The sequence below is a fragment of the Lampris incognitus genome, chromosome 17 (assembly GCF_029633865.1).
Source record: "Lampris incognitus isolate fLamInc1 chromosome 17, fLamInc1.hap2, whole genome shotgun sequence".
NCBI classification, from domain to species: domain Eukaryota; kingdom Metazoa; phylum Chordata; class Actinopteri; order Lampriformes; family Lampridae; genus Lampris; species Lampris incognitus.
The window spans coordinates 20,329,758-20,356,204 of record NC_079227.1 but is presented as its reverse complement, the minus strand read 5'-3'; the positions used below and the strand labels follow the sequence as shown (position 1 = coordinate 20,356,204).

At 45.2% G+C, this 26,447-nt stretch overlaps 1 protein-coding gene across 1 annotated transcript in view; it reads right to left on the bottom strand.

The window, feature by feature from the left end:
* Nucleotides 1–26,447, bottom strand: part of etv4 (ETS variant transcription factor 4) — a 40,449-nt gene that overhangs the window by 870 nt on the left and 13,132 nt on the right. Inside the window, exons 5-11 of the mRNA XM_056296555.1 lie at nt 15,335–15,464; nt 14,139–14,321; nt 13,024–13,469; nt 7,602–7,670; nt 6,698–6,745; nt 3,566–3,738; nt 251–352 (exon numbers count right to left, since the gene is read on the bottom strand). Coding sequence (XP_056152530.1) covers nt 251–352; nt 3,566–3,738; nt 6,698–6,745; nt 7,602–7,670; nt 13,024–13,469; nt 14,139–14,321; nt 15,335–15,464 — 1,151 coding nt within the window. The remainder of the gene's footprint in view (nt 1–250; nt 353–3,565; nt 3,739–6,697; nt 6,746–7,601; nt 7,671–13,023; nt 13,470–14,138; nt 14,322–15,334; nt 15,465–26,447) is intronic.

Below are 26,447 nucleotides of genomic sequence, written 5' to 3'. Positions count from 1 at the left end.
CGTATAAGGAAAAGAGCGACTAAAGTTAAGACAACAGCAATGGAAGGAAATGCTAGTGCTTGACCTTTGTGTTAAAAAAAAGAAAGAAGTGATAGTCTATACAGAAATCCTAATTGGAAGACCTTAGAATATTGCATGAACACGCGATAAAACTAGACGTCTGATAAACACCAGTGTGGTAAGTTGGGACTTTCAGAAAAGTCTCTTCAAGTTTTCAGAGCTTACAGGATGAGCTTGGTGTGTTTAATACCTTCTGCATGATTCCCTTCTCATAGTAATAGCGCAGAGAGCGGCTGAGCTTGTCGTAGTTCATGGCTGGACGGTTCTTCTGCATGCCCCACAGCCTGGCCACCTGAGGAGAGACAGAATGTGGGAGGAGGGGAAGAATGGAGGTTCAATGGAAAGGGGAGAGGGAGGAGACGAGGTTACGGATCTGGGATGGTTCAGCGCTGTTGCCCGGTCCTTCATGGATGAATAGGTGGTTATTGGCTCGCTTGGAGAGGGCCAAAGAGTGAGGCCTTAATTAAACTGACGTTTCTACGGACTGAGGATCGCCTGAAAATGGGATCTTTCGGTCACGTTTTCCAACTGGTTTGCATATAAATGAACAACTAATGATTCCAAATAAACTTGCAACTCTATTCTCTAACCACCAGGGGTCCCTAGTGACAAGTCAAAGGCCTCTGCTCTCTGGCCCTGTGTTGTCGACATGAAGGGCGAGTCCTCAAAAAAAACACTTCCTTTTTATGTAATCCATTACCACTTGAATACAACCAATCCCATAATGCGCACAGTGAAAGAAGGCTTAGTGGCTAGTTGTCTTAGACAAGCCATGAATTACTATCTTAACCCAAAGTTGAACTCCTAGCTGACAACGGGTAGCTAATTATGATATAAAAGCAGCGTCTCACATCCCAAATAGGGCGGGGGGGGGACTAAATCACATTATTTATGGGCTGTAAATGAACGCTGTGTTGACAAATAACTCAGATACTGAAGCAGGGGGCGGGACTACAACTGAACAATATTGAAGAAAAAAAATCCACATATTATTTTTTGTGATGTGTTAATAGCACCATTAAAGAATAAAAAAAAGGATTTGCGTAGTCTCACCAGATATATGCAGCTTTTTAACTTTCAGAGCCCCATTTGCAAAGACTTTATAATGCAGGGGTGATTTTAGAGTGGAAAACGACGCAGTTCTCGAAGGAGTCATTAAATCATGCCAGATTTGTCAGGTGATTTGTTAGAATATTTTTCTTCAAGAGTGGTCCTAAAAAAAGCAGACCTTGCTGGATTTCATTTTCTATCACGCAGTAAACGTTTTAGCCTAATATGTGTAATGGGTCCAATTTATCATACACTGCATCCTTTACAGTGTGACTTTTGCCCATGTGTATACTGTGTAGACTGTGTATATTGTGTATATTGCTATGTCAGTTCTGAAACGTGTTGTTCAGCCCTGAGTCATGAGGAGACCGTTCGTATCCCAAAGTGGCAGTCCAGCCAGGAGCTCGGTTTGATCTCTGAGTGGGCTCTCAACCCTAATTGCTCTTGTAAAACTGGCCCCATTCATTTTTAATGTACAGTAAAAAGATAATGGAAAAGACAATAACTCTATCTTTGCGAGGCCCTCCCTCCTTAAATGAATGTCGTCTCATTGGACCAATCAGCTTGCAGACTTAAACACGGGGGGGAAAACATCAGCCAAAGAAACGTGAGGCGAGTTTGAACGATTCAAGTGATGGTGTTTTGTCCCTCATTTTGTATCAATCTACTATTTCTTGTATTGAATAATGAATGCGAACTAATGGACGATGGATCAGAGTATGGATCTATGGGGTAAAGTGATCGCAACTCACCTCTAATCACTCTAATCTAGGCTTTGTCTCAAATCCATGTACTAACCTACATTTATTCTGAATGAGATTCCTATGCTGTCCTTATCAGATCTATATTGGAAATGTGACTTTTATCAAATGTTTTTGGAGAACGAACAGCAGAAAAACATGTGTACATATCAATGGGGAGCGTGTCTATGTTCTCCCAGCCCTATGCTCCCTAACTTTAACCCGAACCTAACCCTAACTCTAGCTTTAACTCAAACCTGACCCTAACCTAACCCTAATCCTAACTTTAACCATAACCTAACCCTAACTTTAACCCAAACCTAACCCTAATTTTAACCCTGACCTAACCCTAACTTTAACTTTAACCCAAACCTACCCCTAACCCAAACCTAACCCTAACCCTAGCTTTAACCCAAACCTAACACTAACCCTAACTTTAACCCAAAATTAATGCTAACACTAACCCTAACTTTAACCTAACCCTAACCCTAACCTCAAGTCATGAGGGAACATAGGGCTGACCCCTGTTAATGTTGATGGCTAACAGTCCCTATACCACTGGACTCGATAATACCTCATATTTTATAGGTAAGTGGTCAGGCTAAAATAAGCAGGGTTTTTATTGTTAGGGATGTACTGATATGGATATGGATACTGATACCAGCACCTTTTATTGATAGTGGTGCTTGCCAGTATCACTTAATAGTGCCCTTTTTTTTGTCATGGTGTGCCAAAATGTTTAATACTGCTGGTAATTGTTGGCAATTACCAGCAATATTAAACAATATCATCATATTTGATTAATAGTGTTTTTATTGTTGCCGATAATCACAAATTAACATAATATGCATTACAGTAGCATACTGAACAATGTACTTGAACACGTGCAGTAATTATCAGCTCTGAAGCATTGCAATTATTGATCACAGAAAGGTGACTCAGTTCATCTGGACACAACGTTTAGTGGGAGAAACGTTTCATCGCTCATCCGAGTGACCTCTTCAGCCTCAACTGACTGCAGGTATCCCCCAACCTTATAAACAGCATAATTGCAAATTGCCGTGACCATTAACTAGACTGGGGACTGGGGAATAGTTGCAATCACAGCATTGTAAGATGGCGACAAATGTACTCTTAGTCCCCCCCCCCCCCCCCGGTTCAGGGATGGTCATTCCCTCTTCACATAGATGGCCTCTTTGACTCCCTGTTCAAACTAGCGTTCCCCTCTATCAAGGATGTGCAAATCCTCATCCTTGAAAGAGTGGCCAACCGTTGGTTTCGGTTATTGTGCAACTGTGCTGTTTATAAGGTTGGGGGATACCTGCAATCAGCGGAGACTGACAAAGTCAACTGGATGAGTGATGAAACGTTTCTCCCACTAAATGTTGTGTGAACTGATTCACCTTTCTGTGATTTCCTGGATTATTGAGCATGCATAAAGACATTGCAATTATTGGTTGATACAGAGTTTTAACAAAAGGTCTTTAGAAAAATCTCCATATCAGCCGTTTGTGGTAGAATGTGACCTCTCTTGGCTGACTGTATCACTCGCCATGTAAAATTACATATGTATGTTTATGTGACCTGCACCACCACCTTTAGTACAAACCTTATATATATATACACGTGTGTGTGTGTGTGTGTGTGTGTGTGTGTGTGTGTGTGTGTGTGTGTGTGTGTGTGTGTGTTTAACAGTCGGGAATACTCAGACCTACCTCTTCTGGTTCAATGAGTTTAAACTCCATGCCACGGCCGGTCCACGCAATGAAGTGGGCGTTGCCTGGGTCGTCCAGCAGGGCCACCAAGAACTGCCAAAGCTGCAGAGAGCCGCGGCGCTGGTAGGGCGTGCCCTCACGAAACACACTACCCCCCTCCTGCTTCACCTCACCTGGACAAGATGGGGAGCAAAGTGACAGTAGTGTTAAGGAAGTTTATGGATGAGCAGTGTCCGCTACGACAAGTTGTCTCTTTTTTTGGAGTGTTTGCTTACAAACGATGGCCTTCATGGCCTTCACCGCCGTTGCATTCACGTCCATGTTGTAACCCCACGTGTTGTGCTTGGATATTTTACTTCCGTTGAGTGTTTACACTCGTGGGCGAAAACGCTCGTAGCAGGTTATGAATCGCTAAAGACACACAGATCTGGCCGCTCAGAACCAGCGCCGCTCTCGTATTGAGCTAGAGGAGTGCCCTCAGTAGAGCAGATCCACGCCAGCCTGGAGGTAGGTACGTATCTCCCATCCCATTCTCCGGTGCTCAAACTTGGCGACAAGGCACCCCTTTTTTTTCGCCGATGAGAAATGTTTTGTTGTTGCTACTGAGATGATTTCCACTACTACTCTTAAAATTGTATTTTTATAACAGTTTTAACATTGGAGAATATGGCACTTCCGCTTGACGGTGAGGTGAATAAGACGATTTTGGTTCATCCGGTGTTTCTCCAGTTCTCATGTGCTGAGACCATCGGTGAAAAATATGCTGTTATGCTAAATACGACCGACTTGTTTACTTTCAAGACTCATACCCGAATACATGATGTTCTGACACAACCGTAGATGTGAGTCCTGCATGTGCGCGGCAACGGTAGGAAACAGATCAGCCGTGGGTAATGTTTTATTATCGCTACTGAGATGATTTCCGGCTGTGACGGTGATTAATCCTACTGTTGAACTTTAATTTTTATTGCAGAGTTTTAACATTGGAGACAGGCACTTCCGCGTTGGCGGTGAATCGCGCATGCGCACGATTGACTTAGGTCGGGTAGCGACAGAAAGCGGCATTGGTCGAGCGAGCTAGAGAGTAAATGAAGAGAGGGAGCGGCGATAGTGAGACGTTTTTTTGAAGGTTTTGAATCACCGCAACCACGAGAAGCTCTTTATCATAATCATAACGGCACAATTGTAGTTTGCAAGATTAGCCGCAGGGGTGCACGCACACACACACACACACACACACACACACACACACACACACACTATCCCCTCCAGGCTACCGCCTGGCGGAGATACCTTACTGTCACTGGTCTCTAATTTCTTGATTCACCTATCAATCAAGAAATTAGATGCCAGCCCGTATAATTTCATTCTGTATCCTGGATCTAACGTCTCTAAAAATAACATCACTTGTTAGTTTGCTAGTTTTTGATAACGAGAGCTAAAAAATAAATGCCTGAGAATGATAGGTGTTTCGCAATGGCAGTGAAATCTTTTCCCATAGTTTGCTTTACATTAAACCACTTGAATTTTCATTAAATAACTTACTGAGATGTGACTTGGCCATGTGTCGAATGGCAATTGTCGCTAAACTTAGCCATTTGCGTTGTAATATTATGAAATCAATGGATAAGGTTGCATAAACCATTTTGAACAACTTTGGTTAAGTTTTGGAGTGTGAGCAGAGATTTGAGGGAAAGAAAAGCTTGAAGGCACAACAGTAAACATGGTGTTGGTGTAGACTGATTGACACTGTAGAATTGAAGACATAATGCTACCATTATAAGTAGATGGTACTATCTGCATCTGTTTCTACTGCCTTGTAGATTTGCCTCTTTAGGCAAAGGCTAGGAGAAGGTAACTCCAAATTCAAATCCAAGAAGGCGCTGGCAACAGGCGCTCAATGGTGTTTGTGGCAGAAGAGCCCAATAGGATCATGAACCCTATCGGACCAATAGCACAAACATCAGATGGCATTCAGAGGAACCACTCTGTTGGTCAATGGACTGCATCACGTGACAAGTGAGCTGTCACTGCGGGGCAGCCTCTTTATCTACTGAGCCCATTGCACTATGGTGTACCGCTTAGGAATGGGTTCTGAGGTCCAGAGAGACTGTTCGGCAGGGGCACGACACCGACTGTCTTAACTACTATGCGAGGCATGATCTGAGGAGAACTCGATGGGAAAAGCACTTGCGAGGAGAGCTTGTAACAGACAAACTCAACCAACATTCATCTGTGACAAATGTGGACGATATTGTTGCTCTAATGCAGGCCTGATGGCCCACAGGCGTGCTTGCCAAGCATAAACTGCATCGCAGTGATCATCGTTTTCGATGGACTGCCGAAGAAAAGAAGACATAATATTGAAAACATAGTCAAATAGTCCTGAATATCTTGGCTATGAAACTGGTTAGTTACTGGTTATCGGTTATGTTATAAACCAGTGTGGGAACATGATGACCTCAGCTAAGTTACAAGTGTTTGTACCTGAGAGACCTTATATATTTCACTTGTTCAACCAGTGCTAAAGCCCTCAGGCTCACCCTTCAATCACCCTTAGCACAACCACAAACAATAAGACGGCCATGGGAAGCAACCTGTCACTGCTGACATAGGAGACACCGTGACACAGGAGTCCTACATTGTGTCTGTGGAGAAACCAAACCCACTAACTAAGCTCCTACTCACTGTGGCCTGCCTTTTATGCAAAGAGCCCCTAATACAAGTGACACTACGTGATACATAAGGAGCTCTGCTACCAATGCAAGGTATCGGTCAGTGATTGGGATTTGATCCCAAGCTAGGAGCGGACTAGGTGATGCGGGTATGGGTTGTGTTTCTCTTGTATACCATTAGTGCTGTCATCAATAACCATTTGATCATTTGATCCAGCCCACACCTAGCCAAGTGCATTGTGGTGTGCAGGACTAATTGTGTGTGTGTGTGTGTGTGTGTGTGTGTGTGTGTGTGTGTGTGTGTGTGTGTGTGTGTGTGTGTGTGTGTGTGTGTGTGTGTGTGTGTGCGCGCGCACACCGTTGTGTGCGCACTTGTGTTTGCACATGCACATGTGTTTATGTGGTGAGCCGATGGAGAGTGCAGAGGGATTGTGGGTACGGCAGTACAGCTGCTCACCTTCAAACTTCTCTGGGACCACGCGGGAGTCGTTTTCAAAGAGATAGCCTGGAAGACAAGTGGGTGATTGTTTTAGTGTTTCGAGTGGCCTTGCTCTCACTACGCTTATGTTTTTCAGTTAGGATCTGTGCCAAACTTTGAAAAACATCTCAACAACATACAAGGGCGTATTCACCCGTGAAGCACATTAAGGCAATAGAAGGGCACTCCTCATCCACTTGGACAAAGTCGATTAGAGTACTTGGAGAGCATTTCACATCACAAAACATCTGCAAAAGGATCTCCTTTCCGAGTCAACCCCTGTGAACTTAGAGGTAACAGCCTTGTGACTTCCCTTTCATTTTGGTCATTTGATGGTTATTCTACCACAGCTTGGTAAGCATAACTGGTGAACAATAAGTAAAATTACCCGGCATATTGTAACAAACAATGGAAGTGAAAGAGAGGATTGTTTTCCTTTTCTGCTAGGGAAAATACTGCGCTTTTTCCAGGAGAAATATTTATCCAGGGATTCTTGAGGCAGGGGTGAGGCCGAAACCTCTGCCAATGGAAACATAGACGCACCACCGGTTAGCCAATGGAAACACGGACACTCGAGGCCGGTTAGCCAATGACCGCAAAGCACCGGCCAACGAAGGCCTCATTTAGATAAAGCATGGGAGAGAGAAAGACTGCATACAAGCGCATGCAAAACATTGAAATCGTCCCCGCTGGAATGGGCATTATGTGAAAAGAAAAGTTTTTAAATTTATTCGAACTCATCATATTTGTACCTTAATGTAACCAGGCAGGGCAATTAGAGAGAACTGCTGATTTAAGATAATTATCCAGCCATGGCCTATAAAGCAGCAAAGTATAAGGATAACACGAAGAGACAAACAGGAAAGGCTTCAGTTCAAATTACCTTCATTGCTGTGCTGGGGGTTGGGGTAGCCCTCGCTGTGGTGGTACATGGAGGGGCATCCAGGCACATCTAATAAACAGAAACACAGATGGCCACAGGTCAAACGTTTGGATCTGTTTACTTCAGTTTTCTTGAGTATGGGCTTGTTAAGTGGATGATATGGTGCAAAGAAATAGAAGGAAGTCGATGAGACGTCATGATAAAATACAATACTCTGATAAAAACAAAGGAGGAAGAGAAAACCATTGTCTGTAAAGGAAAATTAGATTTGGACCCTTTGTGGCCAAAATTATAAATTTAATCCAGAATTTGTAAAAGGTTCAGAGATGGGTCATAAATGATTTAAAGGGAAAACCACTTTTTGTAAATGCAGACATCTTTTCATATGTCTTCATAAGTTCTAGTGGTACCAACAAAGAAAGAAAGAAACAAAAACCCTGGTTAAATGTCACAGAAGGTTGAAACAGTTCATGTAGACAACTTTTATTAGGAGAAGTGTTTCATCGTTCACCTAATGCCCCTTTTCCACTGCATAGTACTGGCTCAACTTGACTCTATTCGACTCTACTCGCTTTACTTTTTGGGATTTTGTTTTCCACTGCAGATAGTATCCCCTCACAGTGAAGCCCCGCTGGTCATTTGTGGGCGTGTTGACTGGTTTTTAAGATTTCATTTATATTTAAATAAATATAAATAGTTATACATACATTTATATTTATTTTTCTTAAATTTTATTTATTTATTTATAGTGGTATTTTTATGTCACCTTTTAGTATCGGCTCAGCTCACTTGGAACCTCGACGGAGGTGGTACCACAAAAAGTACCTGGTACCAGGTACTATCCCTAACTTTTGCCCAATGGAAAACCAAAAAAAGCGAGTAGAGTTGAGTTGAGCCGGTACCATGCAGTGGAAATGGGGCAAAAGTGACCTCTTCAGTCTCAACTGACTGCAGCTATCCCCACCCTTATAAACAATACAGTGGCATAATGACCGAAATCAACGATCGGTTTCATATGCAAATTGCCACGACCATTAACTAGCGTTACAATGGCTGGGGAATAGTTGCAATCACAGCATTGTAAAATGGTGACGGGTGTACTACTCTTAGCCCCCCCCCCCCTCCGTTTCAGGGATGGTCGTTCCCTCTTCACATAGATGGCTTCTCAAACCAGCATTCCTCCCTATCAAGGATGTGCACACATCCTCATCCTTGAAAGAGTGGCCACTGGCCTGTAGATGGATGTAGACTGCAGAGGCCAGGCCTGGCGCGTTAACTCTTCTGTGATGTGCCATCCTCTTCACCCAACACTTAACTGGGGGGGGGGGGACTACATCTCTCACCATCTTACAATGCTGTGATTGCAACTATTCCCCAATCCTCTGTGACTATTACACATGGCCACTATAACTCTAGTTAATGGTCGTGGTCATTTACATATGAAACCGATCGTTGATTTCGGTCGTTATGCCTCTACATTGTTTATAAGGGTGGGGATACCTGCAGTCTGTTGAGACTGAAGAGGTCACTTAGATGAGTGATGAAACATTTTTCTCTCTCAATAAATGTTGTGTCCAGATGAACTGATTCAATTTTCAGTGATTGCCTTATCTGGATTATTGAACATGCATCAAGACATCTTATTAAAGAGTGTAAAACAATTTTTCCAAAAAGATTCCTTCTTTTGCCTGCTAAGCCAATATCCAAGTGGGAAAGATGGTGTATCAGGTGTACATTTTGTGTGATCAACCCTTGGGCTTGCAAGGGCAAATGTTGCATTTATCATCATATCACTTGTCTTGTCTCTGGTGGTATTTTTAGGCCATGAGCAAGCACCTTCACCACACCAGGAAAGTGGTACAGTATACAATGTCTGCACTTTGTCTGGGTACATCATTGACTGACTCAAATAGCTGCATCATCCAAAATAGATTTTGCATTTCGCCCATTAACCTTCCAGCAAAAACCTTAACAAGCTGGGACACTTGAAAGCACCAATAACCTGTTATAATAGCTGTTCAGTCTAAGATGTGTTTGCGGCCTTGCCTTGTCGTGTGCATGCGGGCATGTTGGTTTCGTGTGATTTCCCATGTATGTATATGTATTTTACTGAGATTAGATGTCTGTCTGTCTATCTGTCTGTCTGTCTGTCCATCTGAAGGCTGTAAGTACGAGAACTCGGCAACAGAAAGGTGTAGACGCTCTCCTCTTGGGCTGGGGCCATGACCAACTCCTGGGGAATGCAGCTGCGGTGCTGTAGCAGTGATAAGATGCCACCAGGGAAAATCAAGCCCTCAATTCCAGGACAGAAGCACTCGATCACACGGTAAATAATGTGCACTGGTGATGGCAGGGTCCCACCGGGGGAGTGCTGGTGATGGTGAGACTGGGTGTGAGAGTGCCAGGGTCAATTGTGTGCCGAGTGGCATGGCCATTTTGTGTCCTTTATGCGACACAATAGCTGTGATTAAGCAATGGAATGCTGATTTGTCTGTGAAAGTTGGACTCGCTTTCTCAAATCGGCTCACTGCCGTACTGCTGCGTGCTTGGGGCATCTGTCTGCTGTCGGTTAAAGTGTTGTTTCAGGGTTGGTCACTTAGTGAGCTGTGTCCTTTGGCATGCTTTTTTCTTTCTTTTTTTTCTTTTTTAAACATTGTCCATGCCCTATACCCCATTGCATGTATATGACTGTCATTCCGGCAGGGTGATTGATAAAAGAGAAGGCTAGATGTTATCATAAACTGGTGCCAAAAAGCAAGACCGTTATTTGTCAGCGCAAATGGGGACACATTTAAAGGGGGAGAAGGGGAGTTGATTCAAATATTAATCAATTATATTACTGCACATTTAAGGTTTTTTCCAAGTTGTTAAGCTTATACCAAAAAGGAAAAATATTGAAATGATCTTCGTATGATGTACACAGACTATTAGGGGGGCTTATAATGATGTCTTTCAATGGGATTGTTGATGGCATTTCAGACTCAAGGGGGCTGTAAGATATTATATGACATTATCCAGAAAGAAAATGGTGTATTTGATTTGTTTTTACCCTCTCCTCCACACTTTCCTTAACAGACGTAGAATTAAAAACACGGAGCAGCCCCAGATGAACACCTGTTGGTTTGGCACCTTCATACAGAGAGAAGGAGATGCTATAGTTATTCATATTACCCTCGCTACCGGAAGGTTTTCTAAACAGCCTCATGTCTTCTGTCCAAGCTCATATTTCTCTATCTTTTAAGCTCCTTCTGCACACAGTGGCGTTTATATATATATATATATATATATATATATATATATATATATATATATGCATGCATCAATCATTGTGTGGCTGGCAAATGGTATTTTATGCAACAAACTTTGTAATAGGCACCACAGTGGCCCACTCACTACAGCAACACACACACACTTTTATTTATCCACAGACAAACTTCCTCTTGTTGTTTCACTCTTTCTTCCTCAAGGCCACACAATTCCTCAAAGGACTTTGTCACTGATATCCGGCCCCTTGCTTCAATGTATGTGCAGGGTAAACATTAAAAAAGTGAAAGGTATTTAGGTCACTGTTCCTTTTTTTTTTTGGTTTTGTTTTGTTTGTTTTTTTTCTTCTTCTGTTCTTATTATGTCTAAAGTGTGCTGGTTTCAGTGCAGGAAGGCACTCTCAAGCCATGTGTTAGTGGGACCTGTGGGAACCACAACTAAGATGGCTCTGCTTCTCTGGGGTGACTATCACCTCCACAGTAGTTATAACACAGGTGAAGGAGGACACAATGCACACAGAGTGTTATGTTCCTCAGCCCTTGTCTTTCATTAGCTGCAGAGAGAGCGCGAGAGAGCGTGAGAGAGAGCGCGAGAGAGAGAGAGAGAGAGAGAGAGAGAGAGCGCGAGAGAGAGAGAGAGAGAGAGAGAGAGAGAGAGAGAGAGAGAGAGAGAGAGAGAGAGAGAGAGAGAGAGAGAGAGAGAGAAAGAGAGAGAGAAAGAGAGAGAGAGAGAGACATGCAAAGGGGGCTGGTTGCTTTGCTATCTAGAGGCAGGGCTGATTGTTAAAGGGCCTGGACTGAAAACACCCCGTCCCCCACCCCCACCCCACCCAACCCAACCACCCCCACCCTCACCCTCCAAACCCCCCCCCCCCCTCCAAAGCCCAGGCAGAGGCTCGGGTTACTGCGGCCATGCTCATTTTTCCATTATGAGTTCATCTGCCTGCAGAAAAAGGAAGCCGCTGGTGCAACCTGAAACCCTGAAGCAGTCCGCCGGGGACTCTAGTCTTTCCAGTGCCCTCCATTTTCTCAATGAAATTCCTCTGCCTCCCTCTCACAGTGGAGACCGGCCGAGGGAGGGAGGAGAGAAGGGAGGAGTGTAGAGTGGGGGGGGGGTGTTACAGTGGGATTTTTCTTCTTTCTTTTTTGCAAAGTGTCAGAGAGTTGAAAGGAGGAGTTTTGGAACAAGAGAGGGGGAAGGGCGGGCGTCTCAGATTAGGTACAGTAAAGAAGTGTGTTTCCCTTTTGGACATTTTGTTCTAAAGGTTTGCTGTGCACTTCAGGGGAGGTTTTGTCTTCAAAGGAGCTTTTGTGGGACAAGAGAGCAATAGCAAGGAACACCTGGGAAGTCCACTTTCAACACAGCAGCCACAGTTTAAGGCACCGTGTGCTTTTCATTCAAAGTGAATATGTCTGTTGAGAAATGCTAGCGTGAGTTTTGGCTCAACACATGAAGTTCAACTCCATGTGTCTGCAGCTTGCGTAGTATACAGACTGCAATGAGGATGCCTCTGTTTGACTTTCAGACCCAAAGTAATGGAGTGTTAAGGAGGATATATGCAGCGGTGTCCTTGAAGCACCACAGAAATGGCCTCCTGGCCAATGATCCAATATTATCGTTTTTCATCGGTACTGTATCGGGATAGAATTTGGGCCATGTTCATAGCATGATGCACAATTTTGTTGTGCAAATTAATGATGAAGACACCCCAAACTATCTAAAAATATACAGTCTGAAATATCTGAGGAAGTGTTAATAGAAATCTAGTTTTGGTTTGATGTTTGTTTGATTTGGGTTATTTATATATCTATAACTTTGTTTAGAGAAACACTCAACAGTAGGGAAAGTGCTCAACAAATGAGCAAAATTTACTTGACTCACTGGGTTTTATATATATATATATATATACTTATTAATAATTATAATTATTTATAATAGTAATGATAATTATATATATAAATATATATCACTACAGAAGGTACACAAGGACTGGGAATTGGAGTGCAGTAACACATTTCACTTGATTGGAAAAAATGGCATTAGCTTTTAGAAAAAAAAAATTCCCATTGTACATGTGAGTTTTGTTTTCTTGTGGCCATGATAATTCTGTCCCCCTTTAAATCATCCTTCCATATTACAGCTGTTGTAACTCACTCACCAGGATCATAGGTGTAGTCTGTGGGCTCCTGCTTGACCATCATGTGGGCTGGTGGGAACCTGTGTGGATGGTGCTGTGGATGTGGATGTGGATGCGGGTGTGGATGTGGATGTGGATGGGGGTGAGGTCCGTGCCCATGTGCTGGTCCTGGCCCGTGCCCTGGCCCTGGTCCTGCCATGTGGGCCGCCCGCTCATACAGAGGGTCCAGGTACTCTTGCTTAAAGCTCTGCTGCAGGTAGGGCATGCAGGGGTCTGAGTGCTGCCGATGATAGCCACCACCGCCGCCTCCACCCCCTGGTCCTCCTCCTCCTCCTCCTCCACCTCCAGCTCCACTGCCCCCACCATGCGCTACTCCAGCTGGAGCGGATGGCAGGCGCTGGAAGGCCTGCCCTGGTGGGTTGAACTGTGGACACATGGGATCCGCCGAAGGACCCTGATACCTAGAACTGCAAGATAAGGGAAAAGTCTTGTAAGTGGAATTTAATTTTGGATATAGCTTTGATTTTTTTTTTTTTTTTTTTTTTGGATAGCTGACTCAGTAGAGGACACTAAATCACAAGTGGTTCAAGTGATCTGTGTGTCAATGAAAAAATAAATCTCTTCGTGTCAGTAAAATTGATAATTCGGGGCAACATTAAGGGGAGGTTTGATGGGAAACAGCATCCATGAAGCTCATAGTGCATCGTTACTTTAAATAACGGTGAAATATGTTGCAACAAGACATTAGGAATCGGTTTTTGACCCTACTGCGGTCGCTGTTTTGCTAGTTGCAGGAAACCTTGTTTATCAAAAATTGTATTACAGTATTCACTAATGTTTTGTGTGCTATGCATTTTGTTTATGGTTTTGGATACTCAAAACTAAAATTTCACGAGTGAATTGCAAAAATGTGCAATATTCTGATTTTAAAAATATTTGACAACCTGTTAAAAAAAAAGCAAAACATAAGCCTCCAGCAAACTTTATTCTGTTGAAGTGTCTTTGAGCAAGACCCCGGACCGCCAAGTACCTCAGCGAAGTTGTTCTAAATGAGAGACTGAGCTTAAGGCTGAACTGTAAATGTGGAATATCATTCATTTGGTGTGAAGGTCTTTCAAGAATTGACGGTGGGTCACCTGGGGTTGATGGGGTAGTTTTGGCTGGGCAGTGGCTGGGAGGTGGCGGGGGGGTTCATATAGCCAGCGTCGGGCCGTCCGGCCACAGTAGGTTTGGGGGAGTAATGCTGCTGCATGGGAGACATGGGGGTCCCTGGGCAGGAGCTCTTGGCCCCTCCTGCAGCACTTTTCTGCTCGTATGCACTGGAGAACACCAAACACACGCAAAGCCACGTGTCCACACAGACATCCACACACAATGAATGCGTTAGGACACAGTTGTATGTGGAAGAAGCAGTGGTTTTACAAGTCAGTACAACAAACGGAGTTAATGGAAGCTGTATTCGGTGTTGTGCTGGTCAATAGCATGTGGTCAGTCTTTTAGTGGCACTGACTTATGCATGAGAGCTGACTGGTGCTTAGTTTCCCCATTCTCCTTCTACTGTTTGTCCCTGCAGGAAGACAACTAGAGTGACAGCACGATTTGATGCAGGGCAAAAATGTTGTTTCATTTATTTATTTGCAGAGTTTTACCCTCTTTTTTTAATTTTTTTATTTGCATCAAAACTCGATACCGATTGCTCGCCTATGTACCATCCTTCTTGGTGAATTTGAACTATTTCCCCCCTTGATTGTACAGAGCGAAGGTGATGGCAGGAATTCAGGCCAAGGAAAGACTGAACAAACAATTAACATGTCCAAACAAACTATAAAAATGTATGTGCGTCATTACAAGACAAGTCCATCTGATCCCTGTTGACTGCACTCACCCCCCCCCCAAATTACCTAACCACTTTTTTTTTTAAAGTTGATCATTTTCTGGGGCACCCCAGTGGCTCACCTTGTAGAGCACGTATCACATAAGGCTGAGTCTTTACTGCAGTGGCCCTGGGTTCAAATCCCACCTGGGCCCTTTGCTGCATGTCATCCCCTCTCTCTCCCCTGCCTTTCCTGACTGTCTCTCTACTATCACTACCCAATAAAGGCGGAAAATGCTAAAAAAAATCTTTAAAAAAATTGATCATTTTCAATTGGCATGTTAACACTGGCATAACACTGACATGGGCGCGCTCGTACTGTGAAGGTCACTCTAGTAACTGCATGAAAAATAGGGTTTTGCTTACCCTTTCTAGAAGTGCATGCATTCTGTGGGCTATAAAAGACACTTTGAGATAGGGGAACATATGTCATATTACTTTAGAGGAAACTGGAGTTACCTGGCATAAAGGCACTGCTCTCCATTGGGGTAGCTGAAGGTCTGCTTGTGGCTACAGGACTGGCTGGGGTCGGAGCCCGGACTCTGGGGTTCCTTCTTGATAGTGACCGGCGGGCTGTGAAATGCCACCGCTACAGAGAGACAGTGAGCAGAAACAGAGACACAGGTTGGCACAGATGGCAGGGCTTGTGTATTCTTTCTTGATCTAACTCCATTCCTGATAGTACTGTCGCCTAGCTTAAAGGCCAAAAGCAAATACTTCTGTCCACACAGGAATTCCTTTTACATGCCAGCCAAAGTGCTTAAGTGACTGTCAATTGAAAACACAGCAAGGCAGACAGACACATATAAACACACCCACACACACGCACACACATACACACACACATGCATGCACAAACACACACGACTGCATTCCAGCAGTCATTTGGAAGCCCAACGTGTCCTCGCCCACTTTTCTTCACTCTTCCAGACACAACAGCAGCCAAAGCTTCCTCCGTCAAAGCCGAGCCCAAGCTAAACAATCGTATGGGCCAGCGAGCCGTCTTAATGCTGATGAAAGGCAATGTCACACCTCTGTTACAACAGCATATACACTGTATATGTGACTCAGCATTCTTTCCTATTGGTATCCAGATGTTAACGTATATTTGTTTGTGTAGCTCTGCAAAAAACAGAACGTATAAAGCATCGGAGGCAGGAGAGTCTGATAGACCCTGGTCATCTTTGTCACATTCTTGCAGGGAAATATAGCGAGCTGCATCCCCCCCCCCTTCCAGTAGCATCTACATACTCGTTGCATTTTTTCCTAATTTTTCCAGCTCTGATTGAGACACTGAACTGTCCATCAAGCCGGGCTGCTGGAGGGGACCTTTGCCATGACGGCCCACAGAAACCACCCAAAGTGGAGCTTCAAACTGTGCAGAGGGCTCGTGTTTATTATGCGAGGGAAGGTTTTCACCCAGAGTACTGTACAGGATGTTTTTCTGGTCCCGACAGGGTAAACAGGAGCAGCTGTGCACTTCCAGCTGGGGAGGCCTGTGTTTATGTGTGTGTGTGTGGGTGTGTGTGTGTGTGCGTGTTTATGCAGTGGGTGTGGAGCATAACAGAACAGGCCACACTGAAAGTGGGGCCCAGGTAATTACATACTGTGTCCCGTTCACAACTTAAGGAGGAGCAAAAAGAAAGAAAAAAAGGAGTAACTGACTGGCTGGTTGAATAGAGCTCAAGACAACTCGCCCACCAAAACAAAAACGAGAGTGAATGAACTGATAGACTGTAAACAGACAAAAAGTTCGCCACTTCGGGGACAACAATGGTAAGACACCGTGATTCACTCTGGGAGAATGTGCGACTGTTTGGCAAAAACACCCTCATAGGAGGTCAAAACAGAGGAGTGCCAAAATTAAGTTGCCCTGGGTATTAGCTGTCACCGGTTGGCACCCGAGAAATTGGTGACAGAATGGCATCCCCCCCCCCCCCCGTTTCTCATTATTGATAGCTGCACACAGGAAAAAGCAAAAATTTAAAAACTGCCACCCAGTAAACAGAACAAAACAGTTGTTGCCTGGTTATATGTTCCTTGTTTGTAACCATGTTTTTGAAATGAGCGTGAGAATGAAGCGGTAACTGTGAGTTCCCTGATCGGCCGACTTTGTTGGGTTCATTGATCAGCTACCTACACAGGCCGACGCAACAAGAATGTCCTACCAAACCGAATCATCCCAATGAGGTGAAAGAGAGACTGGATTTTAAGGAATTTCAGGTTTGATGTGATGGATAGAGGCAGTAAAAATGGGCAAGGGCATGCGGGTAGCGGAGCAGTACATTCCATTGCCTACCAACACGGGGATCACCAGTTCGAATCCCTGTGTTACGTCCGGCTTGGTCAGGCGTCCCTACAGACACAATTGGCTGTGTCTGCGGTTGGGAAGCCGGATGTGGGTATGTATCCTGGTCGCTACACTAGCGCCTCCTCTGGTCGGTTGGGGCACCTGTTTGGTGGGGAGGGGGAACTGGGGGGGAATAGCGCAATCCTCCCACGTGCTATGTCCCCCTGGTGAAACTCCTCACTGTCAGGTGAAAAGAAGCGGTTGACGACTCCACATGTATCAGAGGAGGCATGTGGTAGCCTGCAGCCCTCCCTGGATTGGCAGAGGGGGTGGAGCAGCAGCGACTGGGACGGCTTGGAAGAGTGGCGTAATTGACTAAGTACAGTTGGGGAGAAAAAGAGGGACCCCCCCCCCCCCCAAAAGAAAAAATGGGCAAAAGGCAGCGGATGCTGTGCAGCACATATTAAGACCTGGACCCTGACAGCCTTTTAAGAACATCCCATGCCCCCCGGTCGTCTGGGCCGCCGGCCCATAGACATGCATGTTAACAAGGTCACATCCTGGTTATAACCACATATGCGGTGTATATTTAAGTAAGCATTCTTTCCTTTTGGTATCCAGATGTTAACAGTTACTAGCGTGCTTGCTTGTTTGACTCCGGAGTAGAAAAAGGGATCAAGTGGTAAACAATCGAAAATTCAAGCAGTGACACGCCATTATCCTAACCTTTCTATGTTGGCGTTTACTCACTCTCCCATGACTGGCAGGCAGGTAAGGAAGTGTTAGCTTTAGCGGAGGATCAGTAGGATTAGAGGGCATTTACCGAGATTTCCCAGACAGACACAATGGGATTGTGGGCCCGCCTGTGTAAGTCTCCGCCAGCTCGTCTGCCTGTACACAGAGGCTGGCACATGACCACCTCCCCCCAGTAATACCAGTGTGTTTGTCTGTTGACGCTCTCCTCTTTCTCTGTCATGGTCATGAACTGCAAACAATCCACAATGTGTGTACACGGGGCCGCTCACGACGCAGCCAAGCAGAGCCACTAATGCGATTGGCAGGAATATTGCCTCTGATGTGGGCTTTGGTTCATAAGGAGAGCCTCGCAACATGTTCCATTGCAAACGCCGCGAGCCTGGGAATGGTGTCAACTGTACATCAAGGCGTCACTGCATGTGTGTGTGTGTGTGTGTGTGTGTGTGTGTGTGTGTGTGGAAAAGGTTTACGTGATTGCGTGTCTGTTTGTGACGTCCATCGTATCATTTGATCTGGTAAGCGAGCATGGGGGCGCTAGCTCTGTGTTTGCATGTCTACAGGTGCCTTTTCTGTGTTTGCACGTTTGCCACTGTGGACCTGTACGTGAACGTATTCGTGTCTGTGTTTGTGTATTTGTAGTTGCAACACCAATACGTTGTTGTTGTTGCCCATCGCCTGGCATGCTCTTCCAATTAGCTAGCGTTGGCTGGTAATGAATCCCCGGACGAAGAGTACACAAATTAATGGAGCAGAGAACCACAGAGAAACTAGAAAAAAAAACTTGACATTATTACATCCTTCATAAAAACATATGGAGAGGATAAACCATTTTGATCTTTTAATAGGCAACCAAATAAAAATAAATGAAAATGCAGAATAAATTGTAAGTTCCGGTCTGATTCCAAGAACAACCATAAATCAAAACAAACTCCAGCCCTCTAACAACTATTGCAAACTCTCTGGAGTATGGCAGTAAATCTTCCAGTCCAAATGATGTCAAATTTGCTGCTAAAGTTTATAAGGTAGTGGCAGCCTTGTAAACAGAGCTGGGGAGAGTTATGTTCTTCACGTTCCCCTCTCTTCCTGGTTTCCTTTTGGGCAATCTGACCTGAGTTCTCAAGCGACCATTTCATCCTTTCACGGGTCTTTATTTGTCACAACACCCTTTCGCAGAAAACCTCGTATTTCCCAGGGTTTGCCCTTGTCCACTTTAAGAAACTTGGAGAAAAAAAAAGAGGGGTGGTTGTGTGGGTGGTGGTGGTTGTGGTGGTGGTGATGGTGGGGGGGGAGGGGTCATGAACTTAAACACAGAGCATGATGGTCGTGAAAGGTGTTTAGACCGTCAAAGACAGCTATGGTACACATTAGCGATGGACATTCAAAACAGTCATTTCTGAGAAAACACAGAGGTGAAGTGAGAGTGTGTTTGCGTGCCTGTGTGCGTGCATGCAGGAACATGTGTGCATGTGGTGTGCGTGTGCATGTATGCTTCTGTGGGTGGGATTTACTCTTGCGCCGAATGGCCGTTGAGAAAACCACAGCAGAGTCTTGGGGCATCTTAAACTTCTAAGGTCAGAGGCTTCTTCCCCGACTCCCGGCTTGGTTTAGATCCTCCTCCCTTATTTTGTGGCATTCTTTGCCATTTCCTATTCACATTCTCCATGGTATTCTTTGCCATTTTCATTTTGTGCACCATCCATAGAGGTGACCCCAGGCTTAAGAGACCTTACATATGTAAATGGTCGAGTTTGGTTGGGGGAGGATGCGGGGTGAAAGGTGATGGTCATGGTTGAGCGCTTTAGGAAGTAGAGGGATCATTACACGGGGGGGGGGGCTATTCAGCAGACACCCACCACAAACAAATCCTCTGAGTAAGGATGGCACCACGTGGATCCCCACCCCCACCCGCACCCATCCAGCATTACACTCCCTCACCTCCTCACTGCAAAATAAGCTCCAAAAGTGGGCCATATGGATTTAATGCAAAGATGGGAAAACACCATAGGATACCTCTGGGAAAATCTTGTCCAAAGTTAAAAGATAAAACGGAACCTGACAGAGGGACCCACTGCTATGCTGGTACGACACATGTGTCGGGCTTTGACAGTGACAGTGGGAACTCAGTTGCAAGGGCTGCCATCACAGGCACTGCTATTAAGAAGGTAGGGGAGCTTAGCTTCCCCAAAATGATCACTGAAAAATTTAACCTTCAACAAAATCACAGAAAGTTGAATCAGTTCATCTATACACGTCATCTAAGTGACCTCTTCAGTCTCAACTGACTGCAGGTATCCCCACCCTTATAACAATACTGTGGCATAACAACCGAAAAAAATGATCATTTTCATATGCAAATTGCCCCTTGAGCATTAACTAGAATTACAATGGCCATGTGCACTATTCACAGAGGATTTGGGAATGTTTGGAATCACAGTATTGAAAGATGGTGACAGATGTACTCTTAGCCCCCCCGGTTCAGGGATGGTCGTTCCCTCTTCACATAGATGGCCTCTTTGACTCCCTATTCAAACCAGCGTTCCTCCCTATCAAGGATGTGCACGTCCTCATCCTTGAAAGAGTGGCCACTGGCTTGTAGATGGGTGTAGACTGCAGAGTCCTGGCCTGATGTGTTAGCTCTTCTGTGTTGTGCCATTCTCTTAGCCAGCATCTGTTTAGTTTCCCCAATGTATAAGTCACGGCAGTCCTCCCAGCACTTAACAGCGTACACTATATTGCTCTGTTTTGGGGTTTGAAAGCAACTGAGGCGTGGTGTTTGGAAAATACCAGTGGAAATTTGATTGTATAATTTTGAGTCAAATGCTCACAGTTGAATAAGGTTCATTGCGTCGTATTTTAGCAAGGTGAGGACTTTCATATTTGCAATTGCCAGTCTAGCTGTTGGGTTAAACTAATTTCGTTTTATGAAAATCCTAGGAAATTTAGCTTCCCCATACCTGATGACCTAGTGCTGCCTATGGCTGCCATCCCCTGTCTCACAGACAGAATTCCCAAGAAATACTTGATTGGTCATCCTTAAAACTGAAATGTGATTTTCCCAATCTGTCTCTATCTGAGAAGTATAAACAAGGTGTAGCAGACATTGTGGCTGGTTTACTGTCAGCTCAGCGGTAAACAGTTCCCACCCTTGTAAAAATGGTGTCCTCGGACCAAAGCTAACATAATGTATTGTAAACTCCCATCAGCCTATATGGGGACACTCTTCTACTTCAATATTGACCGTATAATTGGAAGATCATCTGTCCAGCAGAAGCATTGCCACATCATCATCATCATATTTCAACACTATTTCCTGTTTGAGTTGGAGCATGTTTAATGCCGCACCATTTTTCGTCCTACCCAATTAAAAATGTCAACCGCAGTATGTGGAGAATGTCTCCGATAGGGGTGGAAATCACAAGTTTTATCACGATACGAAAAATCGATTCTTTGGACAACGATATGATATTTGCTGTTATTGCAAAGTCAAACACGATACAATTTCAATTGATGATTCAATTCAGGGGCCCGCGGTCAACATGAGACGATATCATATGTCCATTTAACACAATGGGTTACATTTATATCTCTCGCCCCCCCCCTTTTTTTTCTCCCCAATTGTACTTGGTCAATTACCCCACTCTTCTGAGCCATTCCAGTCGCTGCTCCACCCACTCTGCCAATCCGGGGAGGGCTGCAGACTACCACATGCCTCCTCCGATACATGTGGAGTCGCCAGCTGCTTCTTTTCACCTGACAGTCAGGAGTTTCGCCAGGGGGACGTAGCGCATGAGAGGATCACGCTATTCCCCCCAGTTCCCCCTCCCCCTGAACAGGCACCCTGACTGACCAGAGGAGGCGCTAGTGAAGCGACCAGAACACATACCTACATCCCCCCCCCCACAGACATGGCCAGTTGTGACTGTAGAGACGCCTGACCAAGCCGGAGGTAACTCGGGGATTCAAACCGGCGATCCCCGTGTTGTTAGGCCACAGAATAGACTGCCACGCTACTCAGACGCCCCTAAGTTACATTTATATTAACTCACAAAAGGCAACTAAAATATGATTTGACAATTTTATTACTGAGCTCTATCAGACATTTAAATGAAAAACAATCTATTCTTTCTGTTGTTCTGGTGTTCACACATGTTTAAGTGCAAATGTTTATTTATCAGTTAACTTAAAGAGCCCTTGATGACCTTTCAGTTATGCACATCTATGCTTGGATTTACAAGGTTCTGTCTGTGTGCTCAGTGGTTTAGAGATGTTGAGATTTAAAATGTTCACATCCAACATGTATCGTAAAGACTATGATATGGATCGATGCTTTCACGTTGCATTGAGGATATTGGATCGTTGTTTGTTGAATCGATACATCGATCCAGATCGATGGATCATTACATCCCTAGTGCCCGACCATGGTTAAGAGGTCAGTTAGTATTATGTAACCTGATTACATGGGCCTGATCGATAAAATAACTATCTCTTGATGGAGAAATATCCTCGATTTGAGCTTTAATGAAAGGAATGGGGATTAAGAGAAACACATTTGGAATTGCTGCTCTTGAAACGCGTTACATATCACTCTAGTGCATGGTCCATTTCAAACAACTGAGGAGACCCCGTGATGAACCCCCCCCCCATCTTATTTTAGACTCTCTATTTCCTACCATTAAAGGCCCTGGTGTAAGGAAGCCAATCTGAAGTTAGGAGTGGATCTGGAGAATCTTACAATGGATGTTTATCTGTGCCTTGGCCAAGTCTCAGGCCTCTGGAAGTCTGCAGCTCACGACAGCCTCGCTAACACTAACTCATCATTGTGGCTGGTTGGACGTCAGACCCCATGTCAAACAGGGTGAGCGAAACTAGCTAAACTGGAGAACACATGAATACAAAGTAAATCTATGTTTAACGGATCAGGTTCAAATCCTCAATAGGGGACTATCTCAGGGCTATTTGGATCTGGATCATCTCTGCCATGACTGGTGCATGTGTGGTGCTTTGTGTATACTGTCCACACAATCTTTTTTTTTTCTCTTTTGGATCCCCCCCCTTTTTTTCTCCCCAATTGTATCTGGACAATTACCCCAATCTTCAAAGCCATCCCGGTTGCTGCTCCACCCCCTCTGCTGATCTGGGGAGGGCTGCAGACTACCACATGCCTCCTCCGATTACATGTGGGGTTGCCAGCCGCTTCTTTTCACCTGACAGTGAGGAGTTTCACCAGGGTGGCGTAGCACATGGGAGGATCATGCTATCCCCCTCCACCCTGAACAGGCACACCGACCGACCAGAGGAGGCGCTAGTGCAGCGACCAGGACACATACCCAAATCCGGCTTCCCATCCGCAGACACGGCCAATTGTGTCTGTAGGGACACCCGACCAAGCCGGGGGTAACACGGGGATTCGAACCGGCAATCCCCATGTTGGTAGGCAACGGAATAGACCGCCATGCTACCCGGACACCCCACTGTCCACACAATCTAAATGGAGAAATCCAACATGGTGAGAGGCTACACCTGGTTTCACCCACCAGCCAATTGATCCTTTGTGTGGTGACAGATCAATGAAAACAACAAGGATGCCAATTATGTCGCAGTAGCTTTAAAGGTTAAAAAGGAAGTTATTGATTCAAACAGGGCGGCAAATAACATTACGCGCTCAGCGAAAGCATGGCTCCACTGTGGTGAGGGGAAGGCATAGCGGGGAAAAGGAACGGTGTAATTTCAAGTTTTTGACTGTCAACACAAGCTTGATAAGTTGCATGTAACCTATACTTTAATGGTAATTTTAAAGTACTGGATGCGGTTGCGTGTTTTTTGCATTCACATACCCCGGCTGGGTGCCGTATCTATTACATTAAAAAGGCTTTCCTTTCAATGTGCATCTTAACCTTCAGTGGACATGAGAAGTCGACAACACAGCAACACGTGTATTGAACCTCACACTTCACAGAGAGAGAGAGAGAGAGAGAGAGAGAGAGAGGAGAGAGAGAGAGAGAGAGAGAGAGAGAGAGAGAGAGAGAGAGAACGGGCGGGCGGGGGGGACGGTGGAGTAGAGAGACAGAGAGTGAGAATGAGTGAATGAGAGAACGAGGAGAGAAACGACGACGCTAAAATATAATCCAGACCATTTCCATTGGAAGGACGATCCAGTCATTCCACTAATGCGTGGAAACATGTGCTGCACATGTGTGTGTGTGTGTGTGTGTGTGTGTGTGTGTGTGTACTTCTCAGGTCACTGCACAATCAGGAAGGCACAGGGAGAGAGAGAGAGAGCGAGAGAGACAAGCTAAGCTTTGCCTGTACTGACAAACTGGCCCTCATCTCCAGGAGCCGCCGGGTCCCTGAGTGGCCGTAGTGTCTGTGCTCGGGGAGCCCAGGAGTGCTGGATCCATTAGTGTCTCGTCTATCTGATTTACAGGTCGCCCTCTCTCATCTGATAATGGCTTGGCTTGCTTGAATATTTAAAGCCGTGTTGTCAGATACCTGCTAAACAAGCCCGACAAGACTGAGGGAAACCGCCGTGCCCCCCGTAGCCGAGCGGTTACAGCGTTGGCCACGCGGTCACAACTGTCGCCGGTTCGATTCCAGCCGGCGGCCTTTGTTGCATGTCATACCTCTCTCTCTCTCTCTCTCTCACTCTCTCTCTCTCTCTCCCCCGCATGTCCTGTCTGCCTCTTCACTGTCGCTGTCTAATAAATGTAAAAAACAAACGCCCCAAAGAAAAAGACTGATGGGAAGTGCAGTGGTTTCAGCGAGGAGGATGACTGGCTGTGAACGCAGCTCAGATTCATGCTCACTCAAAACGAACATGTCACGTCCAAACAGTCCACAATAAAGTATGAAGCCATATCATGCGCTCTAAAAGACGGCTAAAATGTTTGGCAAGTGTTTTGTTGTGTTGACTAACAGGATGTGGATTTGAGTGACACCCATCACATGAGGTGTCATTCAATTTTGCAAACACCAAAGTTTTACTTCTCTTTTTGACCTGGGAAATATCTCAGATAAGGTCATGGTTTTATTTGCATGGCTGGTAATGCTGTGTGTGTGTGTGTGTGTGTGTGTGTGTGTGTGTGTGTGTGTGTGTGTGTGTGTGTGTGTGTGTGTGTGTGTGTGTGTGTGTGTTCCCATGTGTTCTGCCATATGTTCCATTTTGTGTATGTGCATTATGATGTTTCACTTTTGTATGTCTGCATCTGTGTGTGTGTGTGTGTGTGTGTGTGTGTGTGTGTGTGTGTGATGTCCTGCGGTGAGGACTGGGAAGTGCATCTGGTACAGCAGAATCAGCCAATTACCCAGAATCAGCGCTGTCCTTTTGGTTTCGAATCGTCTCAGTGAAAATATCAGTCTGCGTGGTGCAGTCATGGGACGTCGTTCGTGGACACACAGAACCCGGAGCTCCAGCAAACTCCTGCGTGAGGCTGCGAAGTTCCTGTTCTGTGCTGTGTGCACGAGTCAGACATCCAAAATAAGCCACGTATGGCAAGAACTTGAAGAAAACAAGGAGAGGTGAGCAGAAAATAAAATAAATCTGCAGTCACTAACGAGTCAGAGCTGCAGCCCTCGCAACGGGGCAGTTCAGAAAAGAGAAACAGGTAAAAGTGCCGTCCCTGTTGAGTCCTTACTATCAGTTTACTTCACACAAGTCAAGCTTGTGAAGCAGGAGGGAATCACGACTTGATCCATCAGAGTGTTTTGATTTCTCACATGTTCCCCATTGCCCACTTTAGTGCCGAACAGGCCGCATTGGCTTTTATAAATGGCCATCGACCGTTCATAAATCTCACTGACCCATTGCCATTTATTGGACCCAATACAATACATTCCCTGTACCGGGACATGTGCAGCGATAGGGACGTCCCGCTGCAGGCGAAGGGGGGATGTAATTAATCTGGCACAATATTGACTCCTCACTCCCAATCCCTCAGACCCTAATATAGCTACCCCCGCTTAATGTTTAATGTCCAGATCGATCCACCCCACTGTTACTGAAATCATATAATGAGCTTGTGCTGCCCACCAGGGTATAATGGAAGTGAGAAAGGGGGAGGGGGGGGGTGTGTGTTTGTGTATGAGAGAGAGAGAGAACGAGTGTGTGTGTGTTCATGTGTGTTAGTTTGTGCATCCACATGTGTGTGCACATGTACATGTGGGTTCATATGGGTGTGCTTGCATGTGCCTGTGCACATATGTGCGTGCACGTGACTTTGTGCGTCTGTGACTGCATGTTTATTCACATGCATGCCTGTGTGTGCGTGTGTGTGTGTGTGTGTGTGTGTGTGTGTGCGTGTGTGCGCGCGCAGTGGGAGGGTGTGCCAGGAGTCTGTCTTATCAGAGAGAGAGATAGATCAAGAAGCACTGAGCTTCCATCAGGACCATAAAGGCCTGGACACCTTGCTCTTAATTATCAGAGCACATGCCACATCCACAGTTCCTCCTGCTCCTCTGATCTCTCTCCATGCAATCTCTCCATTACACCCACTCCCCCCTCCCCCCCCACTCCCTCTTTATCTATCTCTC